The following is a 24,833-nucleotide window of genomic DNA, read 5'->3' as shown; positions in this document are numbered from 1 at the left end:
CTTATGAAAGATGTGCATGATGTTCTTAAATGAAATCTTATTGTCATCCAACCATTCCACATGATCAGCAACGATAGGCGTTAGTCTAGCCATTGAGAATGGGAATGCCAGTTACCGATTTTCCAAAGAGAGACATTCATCTCCATTTATAAAATGGAATGATGAAAGAGGGTTTTATATTTTGGGCGTCTATGGGGAAAATCAGTTTTCAGATAAACTTTTAATTTGGCACTTCTTTCACTAAAACCACCTCCACAGGATTTCTCTGGTTCGTGTGTGAACATTTGGAGATAAACTTCCCCAAGATGAAGACGCTAATTGGAAAATATAATTACATTCCCGCTTAGTCTACCCTGTAACTTAGATTGTTACCACTGCTAGAAAGAGAACTTAAGTAGCCCTTGGTTTGAGCCATCTGTCGCAAAAATGTGACATATGTTTGCTTTGTTTACTCAACAACCCCGTGTAAACTGACACACCGAACAAGAAATTCGTGGATGGGGTGCGTGCGTGCGTGCGTGCGTGCGTGTGTGTTGAGCGGAGGTGCTTGATGAGGGAATTAATCCCCTTATACCTGCCCCGGAGGAACACGTGCACAGGAGCGCAGATCCGCGGGATGTTCCCGGGGTTTGGGGCGCGCACCGAGGCGCAGACACTGTCCAAACAATGTGCTGCACGTATTGGAGCAGCCGAGGCAGCCGAGGGGCGCGCCTGGCTGCTGTGTAGTTGAATGGAGAGCGACCCACCCCTCCTCCTTCTCTTTCCTTCTCTTCTCCCCGCCCTTACACCCCGGCCTCAAACTTCAACCAAAGCCCATGCCCTTTTCAATTAACCCCCCTCGATCAAAATGAGCGTTTCTTTTCTCTCCTCCGCAGCCTATTGTTTGGTATATTGGGTTTGCAGATTTGACAGCTGGGTTCACCCAGACTTGATTCAAACTCGGTTTCCCTGGAAGATGAACTTGGATATCACCAAGGACCCCGAAAACAAGCCTTGAAAGCCTGACGGGCATCCACTACTGCGGGTTTTTGGTCCTCAGACACCTCTCTAGACCCAGTGCACGTTTAGGCGCCCGGAGCACCCTCCGGCGTGCCGGGAGGGGTGGGAGGGGGGCGGAGGGTGGGGGGGGGGATCAGCGGCTTGTCTGAGAACGAGTGGCCCTAGGGATTGGGATGAAGTCTTCTGGATATGTTGGTCTTTTAAATGCATTATTTTAAAATTTACTCTTGAAACAGCCAAAATGGAGGTCTGCTTATAAATTTCCCAAAGCCAGGTCTGACGCGGTTTAGATGCGGTGGGCCGGGGGTTCCGGTTTTGTCTCCTTGTTCGAGCTCAAGGAGAGAGGTAGAGACGGTGTGAGACTGTGTGTGAGTGTGAGCGTATGCGCGTTGGCGTGGATGAGTGGCTGCGCGCATCCCGCGATCGCTACTCCGAGGGCCTGGGTCAGAGCGTGTCTTTATCGCGCCAAGTCTTGAGTCACAGCCACGAATGACGTGGGGAAAAACTTTGTCTTCGGAAGAAGGATCTGGTGTGATAGCACGAAGGCGTAAGAAAGAGTCCTCGTGTATGGTGCCCGGGCGTGTGTGTTTGGGAGGGGGGTGGGGGAGACAGACAGACACACACACACACACACACACACACACACACACTCACACATACACACACGGAAACTGGCAGCGCTCGCCGCCGGCTGCACAGCCCTGCGTGTCCTGTGCGCGCGTGCTGGGTCGGTCCCCGGGTCCCACCGCAGGCGAGTGGGTTCATCTGCGGCGTCCCTGCCGGCGAGTATCGGAGGGAACTGGGGGTGCGCTGCGCTCTAGAGGGTCCCCTGGCAAAGAAATATGGCCTTGGAACCCGCTATCCTCCGCCCAGCTCCCAATAACCACTAACATCCCTGACGGGCATCTGAGCCCTAGGGGGCTCTGCTCGGAAATCTTCCTGGACCAACTAGGTCCTCTGGGCTCTCGAAGATTACTGCGTCTTTCTTCCTAGAACAGAGAAGCGAGCCCGGAAAGGGAAAAGGGAGACACCCCCTAAAATAAATTTTAAAAATCTGGCTTCTCACTGCAGCTGGACACGGTCGGTTTGAGTCCAGGTTGGTGGCATTTGGAGTTTTTCATTCTGTCGGTTTGAGAAGCCACTGCCGCTCCCCCACTTTCCCTCTTCCCCTCTTGCAGGCGCCCCTCAACTTTGGGAACAGTGGGCGCGCGCAGCATGGGTCTACACCTGCCCTGGCGCTCCGGGGCTGCGGCCGGGCGCGCTCGCCCAGGGCGGCGGCGTTGACGCGCCGGAGTCCGGGGCGTTGGGGTGGTGTGTGTGTGGAGCGAGCCGAGGACGCGCCGCGGGTAGGGGGGCTCGCTACCCGGGTGTCGGCTCCGGCCCGGACGTCGGTTTCCTCTCGTCCCGCAACCTCTGAAAGAAGGAGAACCGGGGAGGAGGGAGTACGGCGACGGGGGGCCGCGATTGGTGGTTCGGGCGGGGCGGGGGGCGGGCGGCGGAGCCAGCGAGCTGGCGCGCAGAGCGGGCAGCGAAGTTCCCCGGAGAAGGGGCTCGTTCCGCGCCAGAGCTGGCGAGAGATCCGCCGCCGCCGACCGCTTCGACCACGGGCGGCGGCAGGCTCCGCTCGCCGCGCTTGGAAAGTAACGTTATTTATTTACTTGCTGGCGTTCAGCCTCTTGGGGTGGATCCGAGAGACACCCCTTTGGACTTTGGAAGCCCGCGTCCGACCTCTCCGGCCCCCCTTCTGCCGGCGTGGGCAGCTCCCAGGAATACACGCGCACGCATCCCCCGCGCCCCTCCCCGCACCCAGACGCGGGCAGGGGGTGGGCCCTCACCCGGGCTCTGGAGAGTCCTCCAAGGCGGGAGCAGGGGAGGGCAGAGGGGCCAGGGGTGGGGGGAGCCCCAGCGCTCTCGGCTCTCATTTCAAAGCGCACTCTCCGTTCCAGGTTGGGTCGGACCTGAACCCCTAAAAGCGGACCCGCCTCCCGCCCTCGCGCCAGCCGCCCGCCCGGAGCTAAGTCGCCCGCGGCCGTGGCGGCAGACGGACCGGGAGTTTCCTACGGCATCGGATGGAGCTGAACTTCGGGCGGTTGGAGCAGCACGGCGGTTCGGGGATCGCTGCATGCTGAGCTCGCTAGGAGAGACCCAGGAGCGGCTCGGGATTTTGGGGGGTGGGGACCAGCTGCGCGCCGGCACCATGTTCCTGGTGACTCTGTACTTCGCGCTACCGCTTCTGGGTAAGTCGAGGCTGCCGCTAGCTTTCTTATCCGCGGAGTCTTCCCGAGGGGTCCTCGCGGCAGCTCACCCCAAATTGAGGCGCGGGTGTGGTGGGTGTGGGAGGGCGAAGTTTCGATTTGGGGAAGGGGATCACAAATCTTCTGCACCCCGGCCTAGGGAGGCGGTGGCGGCGCGCAGTGGCCCGCAGCGTTTCGTGCTTGGTTTGGATTTTCTGTGGTTTTTTAATGACCTCGCCTGGAGGCGAGTGGATGGGGTCCGAGCACTCCAGCCCGGGACTCAGCGCCCCGTGCGAGTCCCGGGGAGCTCGTGGAGATGCGCCGAGCAGGTGGGGCGTGGGCGCGTATTGGACCAGGATACAAACTTCGAAGGGAAAACTTTTCCCGGAATAGCGCCCCGGTGCTCCCCGCACTGGACGGGGGCTCGCCCGCGCCGCCCGCCGCCGCTCTCCTCTCCGGGAGGCCCCTGGACTTCAGTCCGGCCGGGCCGGGCCGATTGTGCGGCCAGGGCCTGGGACTCCCGCAGCTCTGCCCCGAGGCAGCGCTCGGCTTTGTGGCAACCCATGGAAAGCCCACAAAGCCTCGGGGACCCTGGAGCGTGGGGCGGCGGGGGAGACCCAAGAGGCAGGAGGTCCCCGGGAGGGAAAATGGACTCTGGGCATAGAGGGGCGGGCCCGCTCTCGGCGCGGGGCGCCGCAGGAGCCTGGCGGTGCACGCACCCTCCCGCGGGGGCGAGGCGGCCGGCCCCTGCCCAGCCGCGCTCACGCGCCCTCCCCTCCACCCGCAGACGTGCTCCTGTCCGCGGAGGTGAGCGGCGGGGACCGCCTGGATTGTGTGAAAGCCAGCGATCAGTGCCTGAAGGAGCAGAGCTGCAGCACCAAGTACCGCACACTGAGGCAGTGCGTGGCCGGCAAGGAGACCAACTTCAGCCTGACATCCGGCCTGGAAGCCAAGGACGAGTGCCGCAGCGCCATGGAGGCGCTCAAACAGAAGTCGCTCTACAACTGCCGCTGCAAGCGGGGTATGAAGAAGGAGAAGAACTGCCTGCGCATCTACTGGAGCATGTACCAGAGCCTGCAGGGTACGGGCCCAGCGTCCTCCCCCTCCTGCCGCCCCTCCCCCAGCCCAGGGTCCTCCCACCCTTCCACCCCCCGCTGAAGCAGGGGGGCTCCTCAGCCCCCGGTCTGGCTGACCTCATGCGCCACTCACTCCTCCCCAGCTGCAGGATGAGGACCTCTCATTGGCCCCCGGGGACAGCGGCAGCTGGTGTTTGCTGCCTCCCCAGCAGCACTCTTGGGGCTTGGTTGTTGGAAAACCCGTGAGGAGGTGAGGGGGACACCCCCGAGACCCCGCTGACCTCTTTGAAACCTGGTCGGAGCATCTAGTAGGAACCCATTAAAGGCCACTCAAGGAACCACAACTTCTCTCTAAGGAGAGCTGGCTTCATGGGATAATAATAACAAAGACTTGCACTGCTTTTTGCCTGGAGTTTTTCTCTTTATTCTCCCCTTCTGTCTATTCTGACATAAGATAATGAATTAAGCATAAAAGGTCCAGGAGATTCTAGTCTATCTTTAACCCCCTCGATCCTGATCAAAGTCAGATGTGGGAAAAACGATTTGTCATCTCGGATTAGCTGAGGGTTGAACCAGCTGATGTGGTTCAACCTTGGTTAATGTAGAAGTGGCTCAGAGAGGGAAAGGGCCGCTTGTCACAAGCATCCATTCCAGTGACAGTTTTTTGGTCCTTGTATGACAGAGGCGGCTTGTGTATGTAAATCTAACACAAACATCCAGTGTATTCATTGTCCGCTGGGACTCACACCAAAAGATTGTTAATATACAGATTTGATTTCTCAGCGGCCACTTCCTCCAGAACCTATTAATAAAAACCTATTTCCAAGACTATTTAATAGCCAGGGAACCTGTTTTCTGACCATATACGGTGTTTCAGGAGCAAAGAAATGGGGGCCTCTTTTGAGTCACTTTTTTTTCCCCCATCAGTTCCTGGAGACAAGCATGGCAGGCTTGTGAGGTCCCTGGTTTCTTCCTCTCTGATTTCATTCCTTTGCAAAAGTGGGAGAGTTTTCTGGCCAGATCAGGCCAGGTTGCTCTCCAGTGTTTTCATGGCACTCTGTGGAGAGCAAAGACAACAGAGCCAGAGAGAATGAAAAGAAATAACCATCGCCAAATCGATGTAGTTGAAGTCTTTGGAGATTTCAGCGTCTTTTTGTTACACAATCATAACATAATGAGAATTCAGATCTGGTAACAAAACGCTGCCTGAAGTTTGTCTGTTTTCCAGCCCTGAGCCCAATCTTTCTGTCGTTTTTAGGAAATGATCTGCTTGAAGATTCCCCATATGAGCCAGTTAACAGCAGATTGTCTGATATATTCCGGGTGGTCCCCTTCATACCAGGTAAGCAGATTTATACTTTTCCACTCTGGTTCCTTTGCCTGCTTGAAATCCATTGGCTTGCATTCTCTTTGGCTCTCAAATACAGTATAAGTAGGTAGTTGAATGGCGCAGTGTTTCTGGGAAATTAGAACTAGGATGATGATAATGAAGAGGCAGAATGCCTAGAGATGATTGTATGACTTGAAAGTAATTCTAAATGAAGCAATGTGGTGTGGTGGTTTGAAGAGATTGGAGGGAAGAGGTTGGAGGGAGGTGACTTGGTTGAATTTTTTTTTTTTTCACATTAAAATATGATTGGCTAACTCTTGCAAAGGGAGTGCCAATTCTGTCTGTAGGTGGCAATCGTCTTCCCTTCTTGCTACATACCATACACAGTGCCTCCCTGAAATGGGATCTGTTTAAATGATGCCATTTACTTTACGAGACGTCTGAAGATAATCTTAGATTGTCGAAGAATTTTGCATTTACTCACTTGTCTGCCTTTGATTTAAAAGATTAAGCTCTGCTATTCGTTAACAGTTCTTTTGTTTTATTTATTTTTTTTTTCTGAGCAAGTGTGTGCATATATATGTAAGAGAATGTATTACTGCCCTAGTAGCCCTTCAAAAAGTCTCACTTCCCATGGTTTGTTTTGTCTCTTTGCAATTCAAGCGTTTGGTTTAGAAGTGAACTTAGTTTTAGGATTAAGTTTTTTACAACATCTGCGCTCAGACAGCCATGTGAATAATGAGTAAGGCAGTAATCTGTCTTAATGACATACAGATTCCAGACTGATGTTGTCTTTAATTGTTTACAGTGAAGACATTTTTTCAAGTGTATATAGCCATCACAAATTATATGTTTCTCAGTGGTTAAACATGGTGGTTAATGTTGAATTTGATTCTATGAGATGATGGTTTGTTCTGAATGTTTTGTTTTCCTGCAGAAAGTCAGAGAACCAAGGGAGGGTGTAAATACTGATATTTGCATGTATTATACATACATTTATTCATTCGCAAACATCCATTGAGCACCTACTATGTTTCAGCCTTCGGGATTTTGGCAGTGAGCCAGACAGATGTTGTCCCTGCCCTCATGAATTTTAGATACCGCCAGCAACTGACATTTATCAAGCCCTTATTATATGCCGGACACTGTGTTAAAAGCTTTATATCAATAACTCATGCAACCATCATCAAGTGCTTCTTAGATAGTCTTATTTCCATTCTACAGGTGAGGCAGTTGAGGCAGTGTGAAGTTAGGAAACCAGTCCCCAAATCACGAAGCTCCTAAATGCTGGAACCAGAATTTACACCCAGATTTGTTTAATTTCAAGATTTTGTGAACTCTGCCCCTGCTACTCAGAGTGAGGACCTCAGAACAGCAGCATGGAGTCACCTGAGATGTGGTCAGCAATGTGAAATCCCAGCTCTATCTCAAACTTACTGAATCAGATTTTACATTTTAAGAAGATCCCTGGGTTGGGAGCTTTATAATGCTCTTGAAGCTTGAAAAGCACTCCTGCACATTATTCTGTCTTTTGGTTGAGAGGAAAAGTTGTATATGTGTGTGTGTGTGTGTGTGTGTGTGTGTGTGTGTGAGATAAGATATAAGGGTACGAATTTAGTATCAGCTATTCAAACATTATCCTGAAGAATGCCCCAAATTTCCACTCCAAATCTCTACTAACGCTCTCTGTCCCCTTGGCTCAGCCAGGACAGTGGCCCAAGCAGTGGGAAGAGATACAGACAAGTGTCTGTGACCATCTGGCTCTCATGGGAGCAGGTCTGTAGGAACTAGGATGGGGTGTGGCAGATGGGGTACCAGAAGTAAACTTGGCCTTTCTAGTATTTTTGAGGGACAATGCCTCTTGCCTGCTGCCTGCCCAGTGGAAGCGCTACTTCTCATGCCTGGAAGGGTATGAACCTCTCCATGGACAGTGAGTGAAAGGTGGGCAAGGAAGAAGGGCCGTTTGGGTTTTCATTACAGAACTGCTGTGAGCTATGGGGCTTTAACACACTCATTTTCCCTCTCCAGGTCTCTCGATACTTGGTATAATGAGGCCATTGGAGTAAATGATCTCCAGTCCTACCAGTCCATGATTCTGAGGAAAGACTGAGGTCACCTCCAGAATGCCTCCACTGTGTCCTTGCGTGGCCTTTTCAAGCCTTGCATTCATTCCACGCTCAAAGTGGCTGGGTCATTCTTGGATACCACTGGTTTGTCTGAATTTCTTTGACGAGGGTTGGAAATTCTTCTGCGCAGAGCAAGTTCTACTCATTCATTTTTTGGACCCCTCCCTCAGCCAGGTGTCTTTTCCTAGCAAATGTGATGCTGAGTTTTTGAGACCTAGGGTACGAGAGCCCAGAAGTCATAATGAATTAATCAGAGCCAGGAAGGCCTTGTCTAGAGTTACATTTTATATCTCTAGGGCATTGAATTTAGGTTCCAGCACTAATGAGCTTTGACCTCTGACAGTGCCTTTGCGCCTTAAGTGGGTATAGGAAACCCAAATGGAGCCCTGAGAGGTTTTAAGTCGTTGAATAATGCATCTTATCCAGTTTGGCATTGGTAGGATGGGGAAGGACGGAGGAGCAGGATGATAAATGTTGCTTTTCATGGTTCGAATCTGAGTTTCTAGAACGTGTCTTCTGTCTCGAAAATCTCTCTGAGGAAACCAGGAAAACAGGGCCCTCGCCTCTTACAGACATGGTAGCAAGCAGCGTTTCCATATTTGGATTTCTCCGCTCAATGTGAAGAGAATGTTTATCCACATACATTAAGGGCGAGCTGAACCCTTTCACCGCATAAGACATGTTTGATGTTACGCATGTGTTCCCATTTTCTTTAGACTTGTCAAACCCACAGCCATCTTTGCCATTGTTTACTTGATCACCAGTTAAAAGGCCACATTGAGGTATTATCTGAGGCCTGGCAGAAATGATGAAGGGAACAAAAGTAAGGTAGGATCTAAAAACTGTCATCTGTTCCGAAGCCAGAGCCTGCAGAAGGGAAATGAAGCAGCCTCGTCAGGCAAGAACGGGCGGTGGGAGGCTGGAGGAAACCACTCTTGCAGAAACGTGACTGTGGAAGCGTTTTGCCCCAAAGGCACTTTTAAGGGCTCCGGGAGGGGCCCGTACTGTGGGTTATTGCCAGTGTGGTTTTTGGAGGTCTCAAATGTAAAGACTCAGGCTGTGAGTGGGAGAGCATGAGGTCAAAAGTGAGCCAGGGCAAGAGGATGTTGGAGGAGAGGAGAGAACACAGGATAGTGTCTTGGGGACCCAGAAGGCAGAGCTGTGCAGGCACTTGGGCACTCGGAGGCCCGGGGGACAAAGCCACCTCGTGGCACTAACTTCTGCGTCTCTCGCAGACATTACTCTCTGCTCTTCAACCTCCATTCTGCCTCGTATTTTCTTCACAAAAGTTCAAGAAGCAAGAAGTAAATAGTGATTTAAAAGGAAGATGAACTTGTTGGCAATGTTTTCAGACTCTCTGGAGGGGGGGAACAAAGCCGAGAGAGATTCTGAAAGTACAGTAGGTGCCAAGAAAAGCCTGAGGATGGAGGATCAGAGGGAGGATGTAAGCACCTCCATGGCAGCAAGAGAAAAAGAAGGCTCCAAGGTTGAAAAGTATTGATCGGGAGGCTGGATTTTGTAGAGAAGAAATCAAGAGATCCAGACTCTCCTTGCATATAATCGAAGTCTTGAATTGCAAACAAGAATCAAGCGGATAGATCATAGAGAGGGAGTGATGTTAGGATTTGAACAGCCCAGATCCGATTTGGCGAAAGACAGAGTTCCAGCTCTCTGGTTCTGTCCGCATTCCCTGCCAAGTCCTGGGAGGAACTCGGACCTTCCCGGGAAGTCTGAGGATCGTGAGTCTGGTTCCCAAGTGATTGGAAATGGTTTGCTCCAGATCGAGATGCCCCTCACCTCTCTCTTGAATCTGGCCCCCTCTTTTTTCTCTGAATGATGCTATGAAAAATAAGCCACGTTTCTGTTGTCATGTACCATTATAGTTATGCCACTATTAAAAAAAAAAAAACCTTCTGAAAAATTTTACATGTTGAAGAAGAGTCTTGTAAGGTCATCGGACGTCAAATCATGATGAGAGAGAAGGGTTTGTAAATTCCAGTTGCTACCAGTATATTGTAGTCCTTTCCTGTCCACTCAGCTCTCTAAAACAGCTCTCGAGTTATGTCGTTCCAATATTTGAACTCCCCCACCCCGAGGTTCTCGTTATCTGTTCTGTCACATGCTACACCCCTTAGCAGGCCAGCCTGGCTCCGCCCTCCTCTTCCAAGTCCCATCAACCCCTTCTCCACTCAAGCTCACCGAGTAATCCATTCCCCAGATATTTCATGCACATTCACTTACTCGGGCCTTTGCACATGGCTTCAGCTCTGTTTGGGAAGTCTCTTAGTTCTTCAAGACTAAGATCAAATTTCATCTTTGCAGGCCACACCACAATTTCCCCTGACAGGCACTTCCACTAAGGACTCCTTCATGCTGCATTTTATTCTTGCCTTTATGATAGCTGTTAATCACAGCATATTGCGATGATTTATTTATGTGTCTGTCTTTCTCACTGGAAAGTCAGGCACTCACTTGTTATGCTGGGTGTCTGCTCAGCACTGAGCATCCTTCTTGCCCGAGCAGATACCCCATTAACCATGGGTGGTTGAGTATTTGAGAAGAAAGGCCTTAGAGATCTAGGGCCACCCTCTGCCTTTACAGAACCGAAGCTCAGAGAGGGGAAGAAGTTTGGCCAGAGCCCTGCTACTTGAGGGTCGCCTCCAGGACCTTTGCCAGGAAATGACACTGTCTAGTGTTGGCCGGCTTCCGTTCGGCATACTCTCTGGACAAATTGCATTAGCTCCTGGGACCTTAGCTTCCACTTACGCCAGTAACTCAAGAGTCTTCCCTCCTATTCTAACCTCTCCGGAGTGCTAATCCAGTATTTCCAGCTGAGTTCTGAATGACTCCATCTAGATTTATCTCAATTACTTCACATTCAGCACATTCAAAATGAATCTCGTCATCTCTTCCCCTTTCTCCTTGCACCCTTCTCTTCCCAAGTCTCCCCTCTTAAATAACGTTACTATCTGTCTAAGTTATAAGCTTTGGGGTCATCCTCACCCTCTCTGCTGTCCTCACCCTTCATCTGGGCTCATCACCAAGTCCCGCTGAAATTGCCTGCTGTCTTTGAATTGCTGTCTTCTCTCCATTCCCTTCCTCTCACGTGAGCTTCGTGCCAGCCTTCGTACTGGCCTCCCCGTGCCTAGTTTCTCCCAATTCAATCTGGCCTCCTCATCGTCGGGTCTTCTCTTAGTACCTTGGTGACCTGCAGAAGCGATCCGGTCTGCAGTCTTCCCTAGTAGAGTCCTCTCTTAGTTGATCTTCTGTCTCGCTCCAGCCTCCCTCTGTCCAAACAAGCTGGGTGGACCAGCTGTTGTCTCCGCGGTGCTCTGGGCAGCTCAGGGCCTGCACATCTTTGTATGCGACGGTGCTGGAGGAAGAACGTGCGCTCTGGGTCCATCTTCCTCGGCCACTTCCTTTGTCTTGTGCAGGTCATTTACGATGACTGCGCCTCAGGCTCCTTGGATGTAAGATGAGATGACGATAATGCCTACCTTATAAGTTCTTGTGAATTAAACAGGATATGTGTAAAAGGCCTAGTGCACTGCCTGAAACATATTCGGTCCTCGATAAATCTCACTTTTAATGCTCTGCCAGGGCCACGTTAGCTGTGGACTCGCTCCTGACTCCAAGGCTGGGACTCTCTTCAGCAGACCGTATCTCCTGATCTTGGAACAATGATTCTGTCTTGAAAAGAATAGCAATCTGGAGCCTTTAGCAAGGCGGCTCATAAACTACCTCGGACAAGAAATTAAAAAAAAAAAAAAATCTATCCTCTATCTAAAGGGCCTCGGAGGAAAGCAAAGTCCAGTTCGAGTCTTGCCTCCCCTTTGGGGAAGGCCTTGCGTACTCCTGCTCTCAGTCCTCATTCTTTCAGGGCCCTGTGCTGGCGCTCTTGGGTCAGAGGTGAGTTTGCCGCAGCCCACCATCACTGGAGCTCTTCTCCCACGAGCTCTTCCCGTGCTTAAGGATTCTCGTGATCACCTTGCCTGCTCAGCTTGACTGATTCCTGTTCTTCTAACCTCTCCCCATAAATCTTCTTTTGAGCGCCCCTCACAGCAGGAGGAATTGCCGCTGCCTGAGAAGGGCGTGCCTTAAACCTGGAGATGCTTCTGTCTCCCGGGCTGTGCTAAGTACACTTACAGTTCACTTTCACAGGCCACTACTTTTGGTTTTTATTCTTTCCCTCTCCCGCCCTGCCCCTCAACAATCCATTTTTATTGTGGAATGATAAGGTATTACAACCAAGTAAAAAAGGGAAACGAATTTAAATCCCTTAGAGCCCTAGCTCCCAAAGAGAACTACTGTAATCATGTTAATAAGAGCCTTTTCAGATTTTTTTCTATAGATCTGAATATGTGTATACATATATATATTCATACATATATATACATACATAAATATATACCTATATATTTATCTTTTTACAAAAGCGGAGTTATAAACTACGCATACTTTCTTATTACCCGTGTGGTGACCTGAGGAATCCGTGACTTCTTGTGTCAATGACCACTTCCTAAAGGCAAATTTTATGATTAAGATTAACTGTCAACCTCAAGAAGTCTCATGAATAAAGCAGCAGGTCATCCCAGTATCTGGACCCTTATGGCGAAGGCCTAAGTGTTCCAGCGAAGGCTGCGAAGGTAGAGACAGTCAAATATTTTGCGTAGAGTGACTGTAGGTCTTGCTACCAGAGAGGGGAGATTAAACATCAGTGAGCGACAAGTAATTGCATAAGCTGAAGATTGTTACAAGATAAAAATTATTTATAGCCAATATGTCTGTCCTCGTTTTTTCTCCTTAGTCCTCTGAAGTATTTCTTTCTGTCATCTCTTAATTTTTTGCCGTTGAAGCTTATTCTTTCCAAAGTATGTCCTTTTTGTCGTTGTCGTTCTCTGGAAACGGTACTGAATTCTCAAGAGAAAGTGTCAAATCAGGATTGTTTGGTCCAAAGAGCACTGGTCCAGGAGCCAGTGTTGGGTTTCAAGCTTTACCTGGAATTAGCAAGGTGACCTTGGGCAAATGTCTGCCCTTCTTGAGAGGCATCCTCTTATCAAATGAGGACAGTGGACTCAAAATGGGCTAACATATTTCCCTTTCCTCTCTAAGGGCCTGTATGTTAAATCTTGTATTATTCTGGGACACACAGTTTTTCTTTCTAGCATTTTCTTCATTCTGAAGCATCTTGTGATCTTGGCATACATATTTTTCATATTAATAACATTTATGAAGCATGATTTATTAAATCTATACCTTACTTTGAACCAGAAATTATTTATAGCATTGAATACATGGAGGAAGATAAAACAAAATAAGAAATAAGGAAGTGGAGAACATAGGGACAAGGGGAAAATTAAGAGTGGGAAAGAAAAAACGAAGCCATGAGTGAGTTCAACAGACAGAATGCATGCCGTAAGGTTTTATTTAAACAAATTGAGTGTTCAGAAGTGCCGTATTTATTTTACAAAGGGACAAGTAAAATCGCTGGATTGTAAATGCAGTAGGACTTTTGGAGGTCATTTAGTCCAGTCTCCTTATTTTACCATTAAGAAAATGGAGAGTTCCATAAATTTCTAGGACAGTGGAACATAAATTGTTTAGGACAGTGATGACAAGTAAAATTAGGTGTGTGTTTGTTTTTAAATTGATATTCGAAACTCTCCATATCCTGGCATCTACCTCTTTTAAATTGTCCTTCACCTGTTCAGGTCTGTGCCTCCGTTAGAATGCCATACCTTGTTTTCCTGCAGCTGGGGTGAGAATCACAGCCATTGACTTGAGTTGAGAGGGTAGCTGTCCCTTGATTTGGAGCTGTTTCTAAGGGTTAGTTAATAGGTCTCTGTTTGTCCATAGAAACTAGTGGCTGGAACGTTGATTTTCATATCTTTGGGACCACTTCAGGGTTACCTACAAGGGAAATTGAGAAATTATTTGTTGCTTTAAGACCTCCCAGCCCTCAGATTAAAAAAAAATAATAATAATTCTTCATCTAGAATTTTTTGTTAAAGAAGCTAACCACTTCCTGTAATTTAGAGACTCAACTAGCTGGGTCAGTGATGAAAACGAATGGATGATTTGCATAAGGGGCTAATTTATTATGTCCCCCGGGCATTTCTTTCATCTCTCTTTCCATTCTAATTAATGTTCTGAGAGGGTCTATCACCATATCAGAAATTAGGGGTGAAAGCAGCCATTGTTAACCTTTATTCTTATGATTTTTTATCTCCTGTGATCTTTTAACTGTTTTCTTTTCATATCCAGGGACTTACATAGTGTCTTACGTAAAGAGGGCTGAGAGTGTAGGGAGAGGAGATTTTAGGGGTGTGCCGTTTTACGATCTTTCTTTGAAAAGTAGATTGTTGTGCAAATACAAATTGCCCGGGATAGCTCTGCAACCGCAGAAGGATTTGCACAACCATGTGCAGTTCCTGCCCTCCGAAACATCTATTCAATTGTGTGTATCCACACAGATATAGATACATTTGTATATCTGCCTGATCACGTGTATTTATAGTGTGTGTGCATGGCTGTCTATATCATTAAACATTTTACCTCAGAGAGATCTTACTTGTCACATGTTTCAGTTGGTTTTGGCTGTGACAAAGACAGCTGTGTGTGAGAGAGTGTGACACAGCTGAGGAAAGGCAAGAGAACAAGCAATTTCTTCGAAAATCAATTGCAATTTGCTCCCACTAAATTGGCCTATGGTCCGCCCCGTCCCCAGCATTAGCATATGACAGACTTTTAATCATTTGGTCAAATGGCCCGGTTTTTTTTTTTTTTTTTGGTTAAACCACAGTTCCCTCTGGGACTCTGCCAGTCAGTCCCAGAGCTGTGTCATCTCCAAACCTGCAGTCTTTTTAAAGGAGAAGTAAAAGTGGGGAGAGGAGAAACCCTGGGGACCCCCTGCTGAGTGCCCTACACTGCACAGCCCGTTCATGGGCATTACCTCCTTTTGGTCCCCTGCCACCGCTAAAAGCTAGCTATTAGCTCTGATTTCTGAGGAGGAAACCTGGGCTCAGAGAGGTCGAGTAATTTTCTCAGGACCACACAGCTGGTAAGTTGGAGAGTTCGGATTCGCACCTTGTTCCTGCATCTCCAAAGCCTGTGCTCTTCCTATTGTTACATGATGAAATTTTAAGCAGAGACCTGGCTCCTTTATTAAAGAGGAGATATCTAGTCCCTTCTCTCGCTCCTTAATTTCCAGTCGCTTCTCCTCTGTCTTCTACCTGAAAACACATTTCGGCAAAGGGCCTTTAAAGTTGAAATATAAGCCGATATCTTTTATTTTAATATTTATCCCTGCATTCTGATGCGTTCTTAATTGACAGCCGAAACCCAGAACATGCACACTATTAAAACCATTTATGCGGAACTGCAGAAATATTAACCAACGAAGCAATTTCTGAATTGTACTTTTTTTCATTTCAGTGTGAGATGGAAGGCTTCTAAAGTAGAGCAGAATGCCTAGGGCCATTTTTTTTGTCATGTTGTCATATAAATAGCATTACACAGTGGTAAAGAAAGGGATACATAGTTTAGTTCCACTTTAAGGTCACCTAATATGCTATTCATTTGTCTTCCACCACGCTGGGACTACTTCCCTTCACGTCCCTCTGAATGGTCTCAGAAGCACCATGCCGACTGGTATTTCCGATGCCCTTTGCGTATTATTGTTTTGTGTGCAGTTAATAATGTATGAAAATAAGTATTGATTGCATTCTTTGTAGGAATAGGCCAGCAGGTTCCTTAAAGCCCATGTTTATGAAATGTTTCATTGATCTCTATTATATGAGTTTCAAATAAACTCTTGGAGAAGATACCAGGAGATTAGGGAATTCTGGAGAGTTCTCGATGGGACCATTACATCCTGGTATGTTTCGAAATAGCAAGGGGCATTCGAATAAGAAAAGGAGTGACCAGACTGATACTCTAAACACGCTCCCAGTTGGGAATGACGACTCTCCCCGTGAGAACTTAAGAGAAATGAAAGCAACAATTACAACAGCTGTGAGAAGCAATGAGCGAAGCATGTTATGTGTAATAACTTCTGTCCACCTCGTTTAACAATAGGGACTCGTAACCCCACCCGATGGGTAAGGAAACTGAGGTCCAAGTAAGAAACCTGTCTGAGGGCACACACCTAAGAGTTGACAGAGCCATATTGTCACCCAGGAAATCTGGCTACAGCATCGAGGCTGTAGCACCATTTGTGTGTATATAAGAGAGATAATCTGTGAAAGTTAAGTGTATAAACTACGTAAAAGATTATTGAACATTCGTACTGAGTGACACATATGTATATGTGTATGATATAGACGCATAGATCATACATTACATGTAATGTGTATTTAATATATATTTACTTTAGAATGAAGAGAAGAATTGGTCAATTTCTGGGATCTCTATCAGTGTACAGTATTTTTCACTGTGATAGAATGACATTGCCGCCAAATTCATCCATCGGATAGTTATTGAGGACTAACTATGAGCCCAGTGCAAAGCCTCGGTGACTCAGAGGCAAATAGGACCCTGCCACTGCCTTCTAAGAATTCTCTTTTTTGTTTAGGGATAGGTATAAACAAAACAAGTTATGATGCAAAGTGGTAGGTGAGTGAGCGGGCTTCCTTCCAAGGCTCAGATGTAGCCCCGAGGAGGTGATCACTGACTAGGCGGAGTCCTGGGTGGAGGAGCCTTGCCGAAGCTGACTTCGAGCTGGGTTTTGGATAGGAGTTTGGTAAGTAGGGATGGGGGAAGGGCATTCCAAGCAGAGGCAACAGCATGGGCAAAGGCGCCGAGTGTCCGAGGGGCTAGGAATAAGCACTGGCTATGACTGTAGCACTAGGTAGGAGCAGCGATGGGAAAAGAGCTGGGTAGAGAGGCAGATTGGCCACACTCAGGGGCTCGGCCTTGGTCCCAACAGAACTGGGGAAGGATGCTGTCTAATTTGCCTCAGTATCGAGGGGATTTTTAGGGTGAATCAAATGAAATTGCCAGTCTTGTAGATCAATAGGGTAGGCTAGTAGAAATTTCATGTAGTTCAACTCAGTATTCTTTTGTGTCATATAAGCATACACAGGACCCCTGGATGTTTTTAGACTAGAGAAGGACATAGACCTATTGGGGCTGGGTAATGACTCCTCATCACAGAAGGTACCTTCTGGGGAAGTAAATATGTGGCCAGGAGCACCACGCTATTTGCCTCAGCTCCTGGTGGACTTAGAGCAAGTGTAAGTCGAGTTCAAGTTCCTCTCTTCCAGACTTACCTTCTCCTTGCAAGGAAAGATGCACAAGCCTCCAGCATGCAAAGATCAAGTGCACGCAGGCCCACATTCAGGTAGGCAGAGGAGCAGGAGTCAGTGAAGCCACCTGGGCCTCAGAGCGGTCCTGGGAAGGTGGGCGGGCACATGTAGAGCAGGTGACAGCAGAGGAGACAGGTGTCCGCAGGAAGGAATGCAGGAAGTGTAGCCAGGTCATGAACTATCTTGATGCTGGTGGTGAGAGAAAGGCATGTTGGCTGGCGGCCGGAGAAAGGGTGTCGCTGAAAATCGTACAGTAGGGCCCCTTGGACACGAGCGACCCGGCTGATGAGAGGAGGCCTCCGCTGGTAGGCACTGGGGCCGCGGACAGACGTGGCTCTCCACCTGCCTTTCTGCAGTGCCACCATCCCAAACCCAGTCCTGCCCTCTGTTCTGGGCCGGGGATGGACTTCCGCTTTTTGCCCTGAGCACGGTGGCTCAGGCATGGGAGTTCGGATCTCCAGGCCAGCGCTGTCCTCCTGGCTGGAAGCGATGGCCCTGCCCAACCTCTCTGGGGACCTTTGGCATCTTTATGGGCCTATTCCAAGGACTCAATGTATGGATTTGTTTCTTCATTTATTTTCTATATACTGTTTAGTTCTTCTAGCTCCACAGTCCTATGTCTCACGTGGCAGTTTGTTGCACCAAATTCTCAGCTTGCTTCTGCACATTTCACAAGAGAGTGCCAATAAAAACTCAGAGAATCTAAATGCAGGGAGTTGTCTTAATTGAAAAAGATTTCTGCTAACCCTGGGGCGCACCCGGTGGGGGAAGGGTGAGCTGGTTTCTAAGAAGTTACTGAACCTTTCTTGAGTCCAGGGTGTGTTTATGACATTGTTTTAATGACATTGTGGGGGTGAGCGTGTGGGTGGCAAGAGGAGATGCAGCTATTTTTGGTGGGAACCCACCCAGAACTGGGCAGCCACGTCCTACACCAAGAACCATCAGGCAGGCCACCTGCATTCATCCCAGGGATTGGGGTTGGGCTGGAGAAGGGTAGGGGATGAGGTCTTGCTGATCCCAGGAAACTGTGAAATGTAGAATTGTTGTGGAGAAGAGCAAAGTCTTGGGGTTAAACACACCCAGGTCTGAGTTCCACATTCCAGCACTTACTGGCTGTGAGACCATGGCTAAACAGTTCCTCTGTTCTGGGTCTTCTGTCTATGAGTGAGGATAATGATAGTATCCACTTCGTAAGGTTATTGGAGGTAACATTCAGAAAGACATTTGAAAGTGCTCAGTAAACGGTAGGTGAGCGACTGCCAGTCTCTTCCATATATGTAAACATGCAAACTCCCTTCTTTCTCCTCTCCTGGTTTATCAGCATGAAATAGGAATACTAGATTATTTGAGTGATATAGATCTCTTCTGTTCTGGGAGGAGAGGGAAAGAGATGGGGAGGGAGAGAGGAAGCGAGGGAGAGAGAGACGGGGGGGGGGGAGAGAGAGAGAGAGAGAGAGAGAGAGAGAGCGAGAGAGAGCGAGCGCGAGCTCACAAGCGATACCAATGGCCGTGCTGGAAATGACAATCGCCAGTTCAATTCGGTCTGAAACATCTGACTGTCTTCTCTAAAAATAACAGTGTCACATTCTTTGAGAACTTACTCTGCACCTGGCACTGTACTCCCTACTGGGGGAGATGATGGAGAACCAGAAAGAAAGTTCAGAGCAGAGCGAGGTGCCGTGGGGAGAGGGGAGGAGAAGGAGGAGAGACTAAGGGGACTTGGAGGCCAGAAAGAAAGCTCTGGAAGGAGATGGCAGAGAATGGGGGGCAGGCACGTGGGGAGTGGATTCCAGGTGGGCCCAGGCACGTTAGTTGGAAAGGAAAGTGTGTCGCCCAGCACGGAGAATTAATATTGGATATGGCAGCCCTCTGTTGAGCAGCTGTGAGCAGGGTGAAAACCTAGTGTGGTTTCTTTTTTTTTTTCCTGATTATTCTCAAGGATGTTTAAAAAAATCTAATGTTTGCAAACAAAGTAGAAACAGTTGAAGCATTGTTTTCTATTAGCAGTATAAGGTTCACTGACTATGGGTATTTTTTCATTCTTGTCTTCCAAATTGTAATTTTAAAAGATGAGGCATTTCATATTCAAGAGTTTCCTTTGTCTGAAATAAATTATTCATTTCTACCCAGTTTCAGAAACAATGAACATAATACTTAATGCATCACAATTAAGCTGGTGTAGCTTCGTATAAAATTATGTTCTGTGCATTTTGGTGGCAAACAGAGCAGTGTATCCTATATCTTGTCGACATTTGTTCCTCATAAGCAAAACATAAAGAAGTAGAGACTCAGAAATGTGTTTTTTTTCCTCTCATGGTGGGGTGGGGTGGGGGGGAGGAGTAACTTTAGACCCAGGCAGCCTTGTTTTTGACATTCCACAGCTGTTGGTGGCTATGTCACTGCAGAGAAAGTGAACTTACTGCTACTATATTGTGCACGGGGTCAGGTGAGGGTCAGAATTCTTGAGGATTACCCATTCATCCTAGTCTCCTTTGTCTGGGTTTGAGATTCCTCTAGAATCCTCTCTTAGAAGGGATGCATCCGGAAATGACTTCCTTTTGGGTCTGGTGACAACTGCTTCTTGAATGCTGGCTGGTTGGTTATATATACCTTTTCCAAAGATCCAGCTCTTGGAAATAACCTTCTTGTGACAAAAGTCTGCCTTAGGAAAATGGGCATTGCTAGTAAGGGTTGAGATTTTCTTGGAAAGCCTTTTCAGGCTTGAAGGTTTAGCTGTGATGGTCCTCAGGAACTCAAGTCCTGGTCCTGAGGTCGGGGTCAAAGCTGGCTGTGATCGACAGAAAGCAATTGAGAATGACACCCTGAACAAGCTGAACAAAGTCAGATCCCGTCTGATCTCAGAAGTTAAGCAGGGTCGGGCCTGGCTAGTACTTGGATGGGAGACCACCTAGGAAGACCAGGTGCTGTAGGCATAAAAAATAAAAAATAAGGGATTGTAAACTGACAAGGTCCTTGCAATCTGTGAAGTCCACCAAGGGTTGCCTCGCCTAAAAAGTCAAGAGGGACTCTCAAGGAGGTGACTTTGCTCCGAGACCTAAATAACAAGGAAGGACTGGCCATTCTGAGCACTGTCTGATGTGCATTGTTATTGGAGTGCAAAGTCCCCCAGGTGGGCAAAAGTCTGGTACACTCTGCAAATGGGTGGCCAGTGGCTGGAACCTTGTAGCTTCTTGTCAGTGATGATCTGCTTCCCTGGGCAGGGGGCCAGTGATGAGGGCGAGGCCATCATCGGGGATCAGGAGGGAGCCCTGGCCAGGCAGGGGTCAGGGTATGTGTGTGTGTGTGTGGGGGGCACTAGGAAGCTTTGGGGCCATGGCCTCTACCTTAGGGAAGGCTCGTGTATCTTACACATAAAAGCATCCATGGCTGCATCTTCCCACTCAAGAATTCTGAGAGGTCAGCAAAACAGCTGTCTTTAAACCAGAGACTTTGTGTTTGAGTATAACCGAAGTGACGAACTTTTGATGTTTGCTTTGAAAATGTAATTCTGAAATGATAGTTCTCTTTTAGGGCTGGGTTCATGTTTTCTATTGACCTGTCCCTTTTTCAAAAGACAATGCAAAGAAAAATAATTATAGAACATTGGAGTTGAAAGAGTCTTTTATGATCTCTAAGTGCAGGCCCTTTGTTGATGGATGGATGACAGAATTAAAGACTAGAATGGTTAAGGGACTCGCTGGAACACAAACTGGCTCTGGAGCTGAGTCCCATCCTCTCTTCTCTCTCCTCAACTGACAAATACGGGATGTCCAAAGAAAAAGGGGCCTAGGGATGAGCGGGACTCAGAGGCGTGAAGACTCTAACCTGCAGGCACCTAGACTACTCTCAGAAGAATTCTTAAACAGTCAGGTCCCCTGTCTACTCCTCTGGCCTCATCTTGTCCCCATTCTCTGCCTTTTCTCTGCCCCTCAAACCCATCAAGCTTGTTTTGTTTCAGAGCTGTTGCTCCTGCTCTCCCCAGGGTCTGGAATGTTTTCCATAGTCTTTGCTTGGCTGACTCCTCCTTGTCATTTTCAACCCAGAGGACTTCCATAACCACCTAGCTAAATATTTCCTCTCCCCTTCATTCTTTATCACATCTCAGTGTTTCATCATCTCCGTAGGGCTTAACTCTATCCAAAATTATTACTTATTTGCCTGTTTCTCTCGCTGGAATATTAAATTGCATAAAAAAGAGGACCTCACCTGGCTCGTTCGCTTCTCTGTCCCGGGTCCTAGAAAACCACACAATAGGCACCTAGCAGATATTTGTTGAATGAATAAATGAATATACAGTGAATGTGAGCACTTAGATGAGATGGGGCAGAAGTGTATAAAACCATGCTGTGAGGATTCTTTGTCTTATGAATGACAGAAAACTCACTTCTAAACAGCCTTCGATGATAAAGATAACTTGTTAGTTCCTGGAATTTGTAAGATATAAGAGCCAGGGTGGGTATCTGGTACCGTCACCAAGAACATGACTTCTCGACCCCAGGCTCTTGGATCTGACCTTTGTGTTGAGGCGTCACCTCCGGGGTCAACAGAGTGACATCTTCCAGCAGCTCCACACTCTTCCCTCATCATCCAAAAAAAAAGGGCCTCAGCTTTTCCGGACCTCACAGCCTCACACATACCTTCCCTAGCTAGGTATTTGGCGATCTCATAATGAGTAAAGTCCGATCGACCCTGCCTTGATGGTGTTTAGGATCTTGCAGGGGAGAGAGACATAAATATATAGAAGAGTTCCAGTGTGAAAAGTGCTCTCTGGGAGAGACAGGTGGTTCTATGTGGCAGCCGGTAATGGGGGTCACACTTGGTCCAGGTGGGAAGAGCGTTCCAGGCAGAGAAAGGGAGAGGCCGCGTGGTGTGAGGGAGCAGGAGAGGAAGAAGGTCAGTGTGAGACGAGTCTGGAGAAGTCCCTCTAGGCTGGTTGGGACACAGCGGGGGGGCGGGGAGAGCAGGCCTGCGCGCAGTCTGTGTGCTTAAACATCGGAATGCACCGTGGCAGGAGCTGTGGGGCATGCAGGGTTTTCTCAGCTCATTGTCGTCATTGTCACATTTGAGAAAGACCAACTACACCCATCTGGAAAAATGAGGCCGCTGGCACACAAATGCTGTATTTAATTCACTTGTGTTCACTGAGAACCCCTTTCTCTTTGGCCTGCCCCTTACGCCTCCCAGCCTCAGTTTCCTCAGCTGCAAACGGGGAGGTCATAGTTGTACCTGCCGGTGGTACTTTTGTAGATTGTTGGCAGCCTTGCATGCAACTGCTTTATGAACCCAAGTCGCTTTGGGTTGCTTTGATATTCCTTCAATTGTGGGATGAGATATGGATTCAATGAGATTGAAACAATGAGTCCTCGAATTTTGAGGCCAGAAAGACCTGAGGATATTTTGGTTAGACTGTGGAAGGTGAGACCTGAATTGTTAAGGCTGTGTGTTCTAATTAGGGACTTGAGGTCATCTCGAGGTCAGCCACTTATTCTCTCCTTTGGGCATCATGCCACTCTATGCCCTAAAGGTCCAGGAAAAGGAACAGCTGCTCCTCTCCCCACTTGATTGGAGCACCCTGGCATGCTCAGGTGGGGCTTGGTCTAGAAACTATCAGTGGCTTGCCTCCAGCCTTGCAGTGAGAAAAAGGCAAAGGCCAAGGCCCTCCCTCCTGCTCTCTGGCTCTGAGGCTGCTCCTACTTACTCCCTTCCCCCTTCACCTCATCTGGGCCACATTCTGGAAGAAAGAAGTACAAGACCACAGATCTGTCCGTTTCAGCCTGTGGAACACACAGTGAGCTCTCCAACTTGTCTCGGATGTTTTTTAAAAGAAACTATTACAGGTAAAGTTGAAGTGTACTTAAAGCATTATTGAATAATTTATTAATTCTATGAGTATTTTCTGAGTACCCTCTCTGGGCCAGGTGTTGTTCTATATGTTGAGAATGCAGTGGGGAACAAGCCAGAAAAATACCCTGTCTTCCAGGAGCCTGTATTTAATTTGGGGGTAAACGCACGGTAAAGGGTATACAATGAAGACAACTCGAGGAGGTTGGGGTAGGGAGTAATAGGGGGTGGGCCCTATTTTAGATAGAGGAAGCCCTCTCTGGTGAGACATTTGAACAAAAGTGACAGTGACATCTCTTAAAGAGCCTTTGAGGCTGAGGGACCGGCCAGCGCCCAGGCCCAGTGGTGGTAACAAGGTGACAAGGGGAAGTGTGGCGGAGTGAATGAGGTTAGGAGAGACAGTGAGAGGTCTGACCAGGTGGTTACAGGACCTGACAGGCCATGATGAGGACTTCAGGCTTTGTTCTAAGTTTGATGAGGAGCTGTTGGATAGACTGGAGGGTTTTGTACAGGATAATGTCATGATCTTATTTATGTTTCAGAAAGATCTCTTGGCTATAGATGGGTAAGAGGAGAAGCAGAAAACCCAGTGAGAAGGCTGTGGTAGCATCAGCCCCAGAGCCGATGGGGGCCCACACTGGGTTAGTGATGAGGAGCAGTTAGGTTCAAGGAATGCACCAGATACACTGACGGGTTGGGTAGAGGGGGTGACTCCTAGGAAGACTTGGTGTTGTCATTTACCTGGGTGAAAGAGGTGCCATTTTCTGAGCTGGGGAAGACCCGGGGTGAGCGCTATTCTTGCTTAGGGAGATGAGAGTTTAAGAGTTCTAGTTTAGACATGTTAACTATGAAATGCCTTCCGGTCTTCTGGGCAGACGCCTTCCTGTCTCTGCTTTTCAGCGTTCATGGAACTGTTGTTCATCACATCCACATTTTATGCTTTACTGATATGTATTTCCATGAACTATATTTCACTCTGCATGGGCACTTAGGTTATTTCCTTGTTTTGGGGGTTGAAGATAATGCTGTAGTAATGTTTTCAATTTGGCCTTTCTGTGCATATATAGGGGGATTTATATTTAGTAATAGAACTACTGATTCAGGGGCCATGCACTTTTTTTTTTTTTTTTGGTAACGGTTTTATTGAGATGTAATTTATTTACCATACATGGAGACATGCGTTTTCGCCTTATTTTAAATTCTCCAACGCTTGTTTTTGTTTTTAAGTAGTCTATATATATATATATATATATATATATATATATATATATTCAATTTACTAGCATATTTAACTAGTTTTTTTTGGGGGGGGAGGGAGGCTAACCCTTCTGGGTTGAATATCCTTTTTGCTGATGCAAATCTTTTAATGGTTATTTCATCAAGTGTGTATGCACAGTAGTCATTGTCTTTTTTCCATTTTTTATTTTCTAACTCAGAGACTATATATTGTTTTAGAACCGTTTCAGATCTTCAGAAAAATTGAGTAGATAATACAGAGTTTCCATATACCTTCCTCCCCCCACAGTTTATCCTGTTATTAACATCTTGTATTAGTGTGGTACATTTGTTACAATTAACGAGCCAATATCGATCTATCGATATATTATTATGAACTAAAATTCATATTTTATCCTTTGGGTCTTTCTTTATGTTACGTAGTTCCATAGATCTTGACAAATATAAAGCCGTCTTTATGTTACGTAGTTCAGTGGTTCTTGACAAATATACAGTCACGTATGCACTGTTACGATATTATACAGAAAAGTTTCACCACTCTAAAAATCCCCTTTGCTTTACCTCCCTTCCCCTGAGCCTTCGGCAGCCACTGATTTTTTTTTCACTGCCTTCATAGTTTTGCCTTTTCCAGAATGTCATGTGGTTAGAATCATATAGGCTTTTAGACTGGTTTCTTTCACCTAGTA

The 24,833-nt window shown here is 47.6% G+C and overlaps 1 protein-coding gene across 5 annotated transcripts in view; it reads left to right on the top strand.

The window, feature by feature from the left end:
- Positions 1–2,055: 2,055 nt before the first annotated feature.
- GFRA1 (GDNF family receptor alpha 1) overlaps positions 2,056–24,833 on the top strand; it is a 196,641-nt gene continuing 173,863 nt past the window's right edge. Inside the window, exons 1-4 of one of the 5 annotated variants that reach the window (XM_016142493.2) lie at positions 2,056–2,095; positions 2,946–3,236; positions 4,021–4,314; positions 5,568–5,651. In XM_016142493.2, the coding sequence (XP_015997979.2) occupies positions 3,122–3,236; positions 4,021–4,314; positions 5,568–5,651 (493 nt within the window). In that variant the 5' untranslated portion in view covers positions 2,056–2,095; positions 2,946–3,121. Of the gene's footprint in view, positions 2,096–2,535; positions 2,640–2,885; positions 3,237–4,020; positions 4,315–5,567; positions 5,652–22,362; positions 22,908–24,833 lie in introns of those variants that run through there. The other 4 variants (XM_016142491.2, XM_016142490.2, XM_036222738.1 and 1 more) reach the window with 4 other exon arrangements.

Source organism: Rousettus aegyptiacus, unplaced genomic scaffold, assembly GCF_014176215.1.
Source record: "Rousettus aegyptiacus isolate mRouAeg1 unplaced genomic scaffold, mRouAeg1.p scaffold_m13_p_6, whole genome shotgun sequence".
NCBI classification, from domain to species: domain Eukaryota; kingdom Metazoa; phylum Chordata; class Mammalia; order Chiroptera; family Pteropodidae; genus Rousettus; species Rousettus aegyptiacus.
This window is presented reverse-complemented; position numbering and strand designations above follow the sequence as displayed.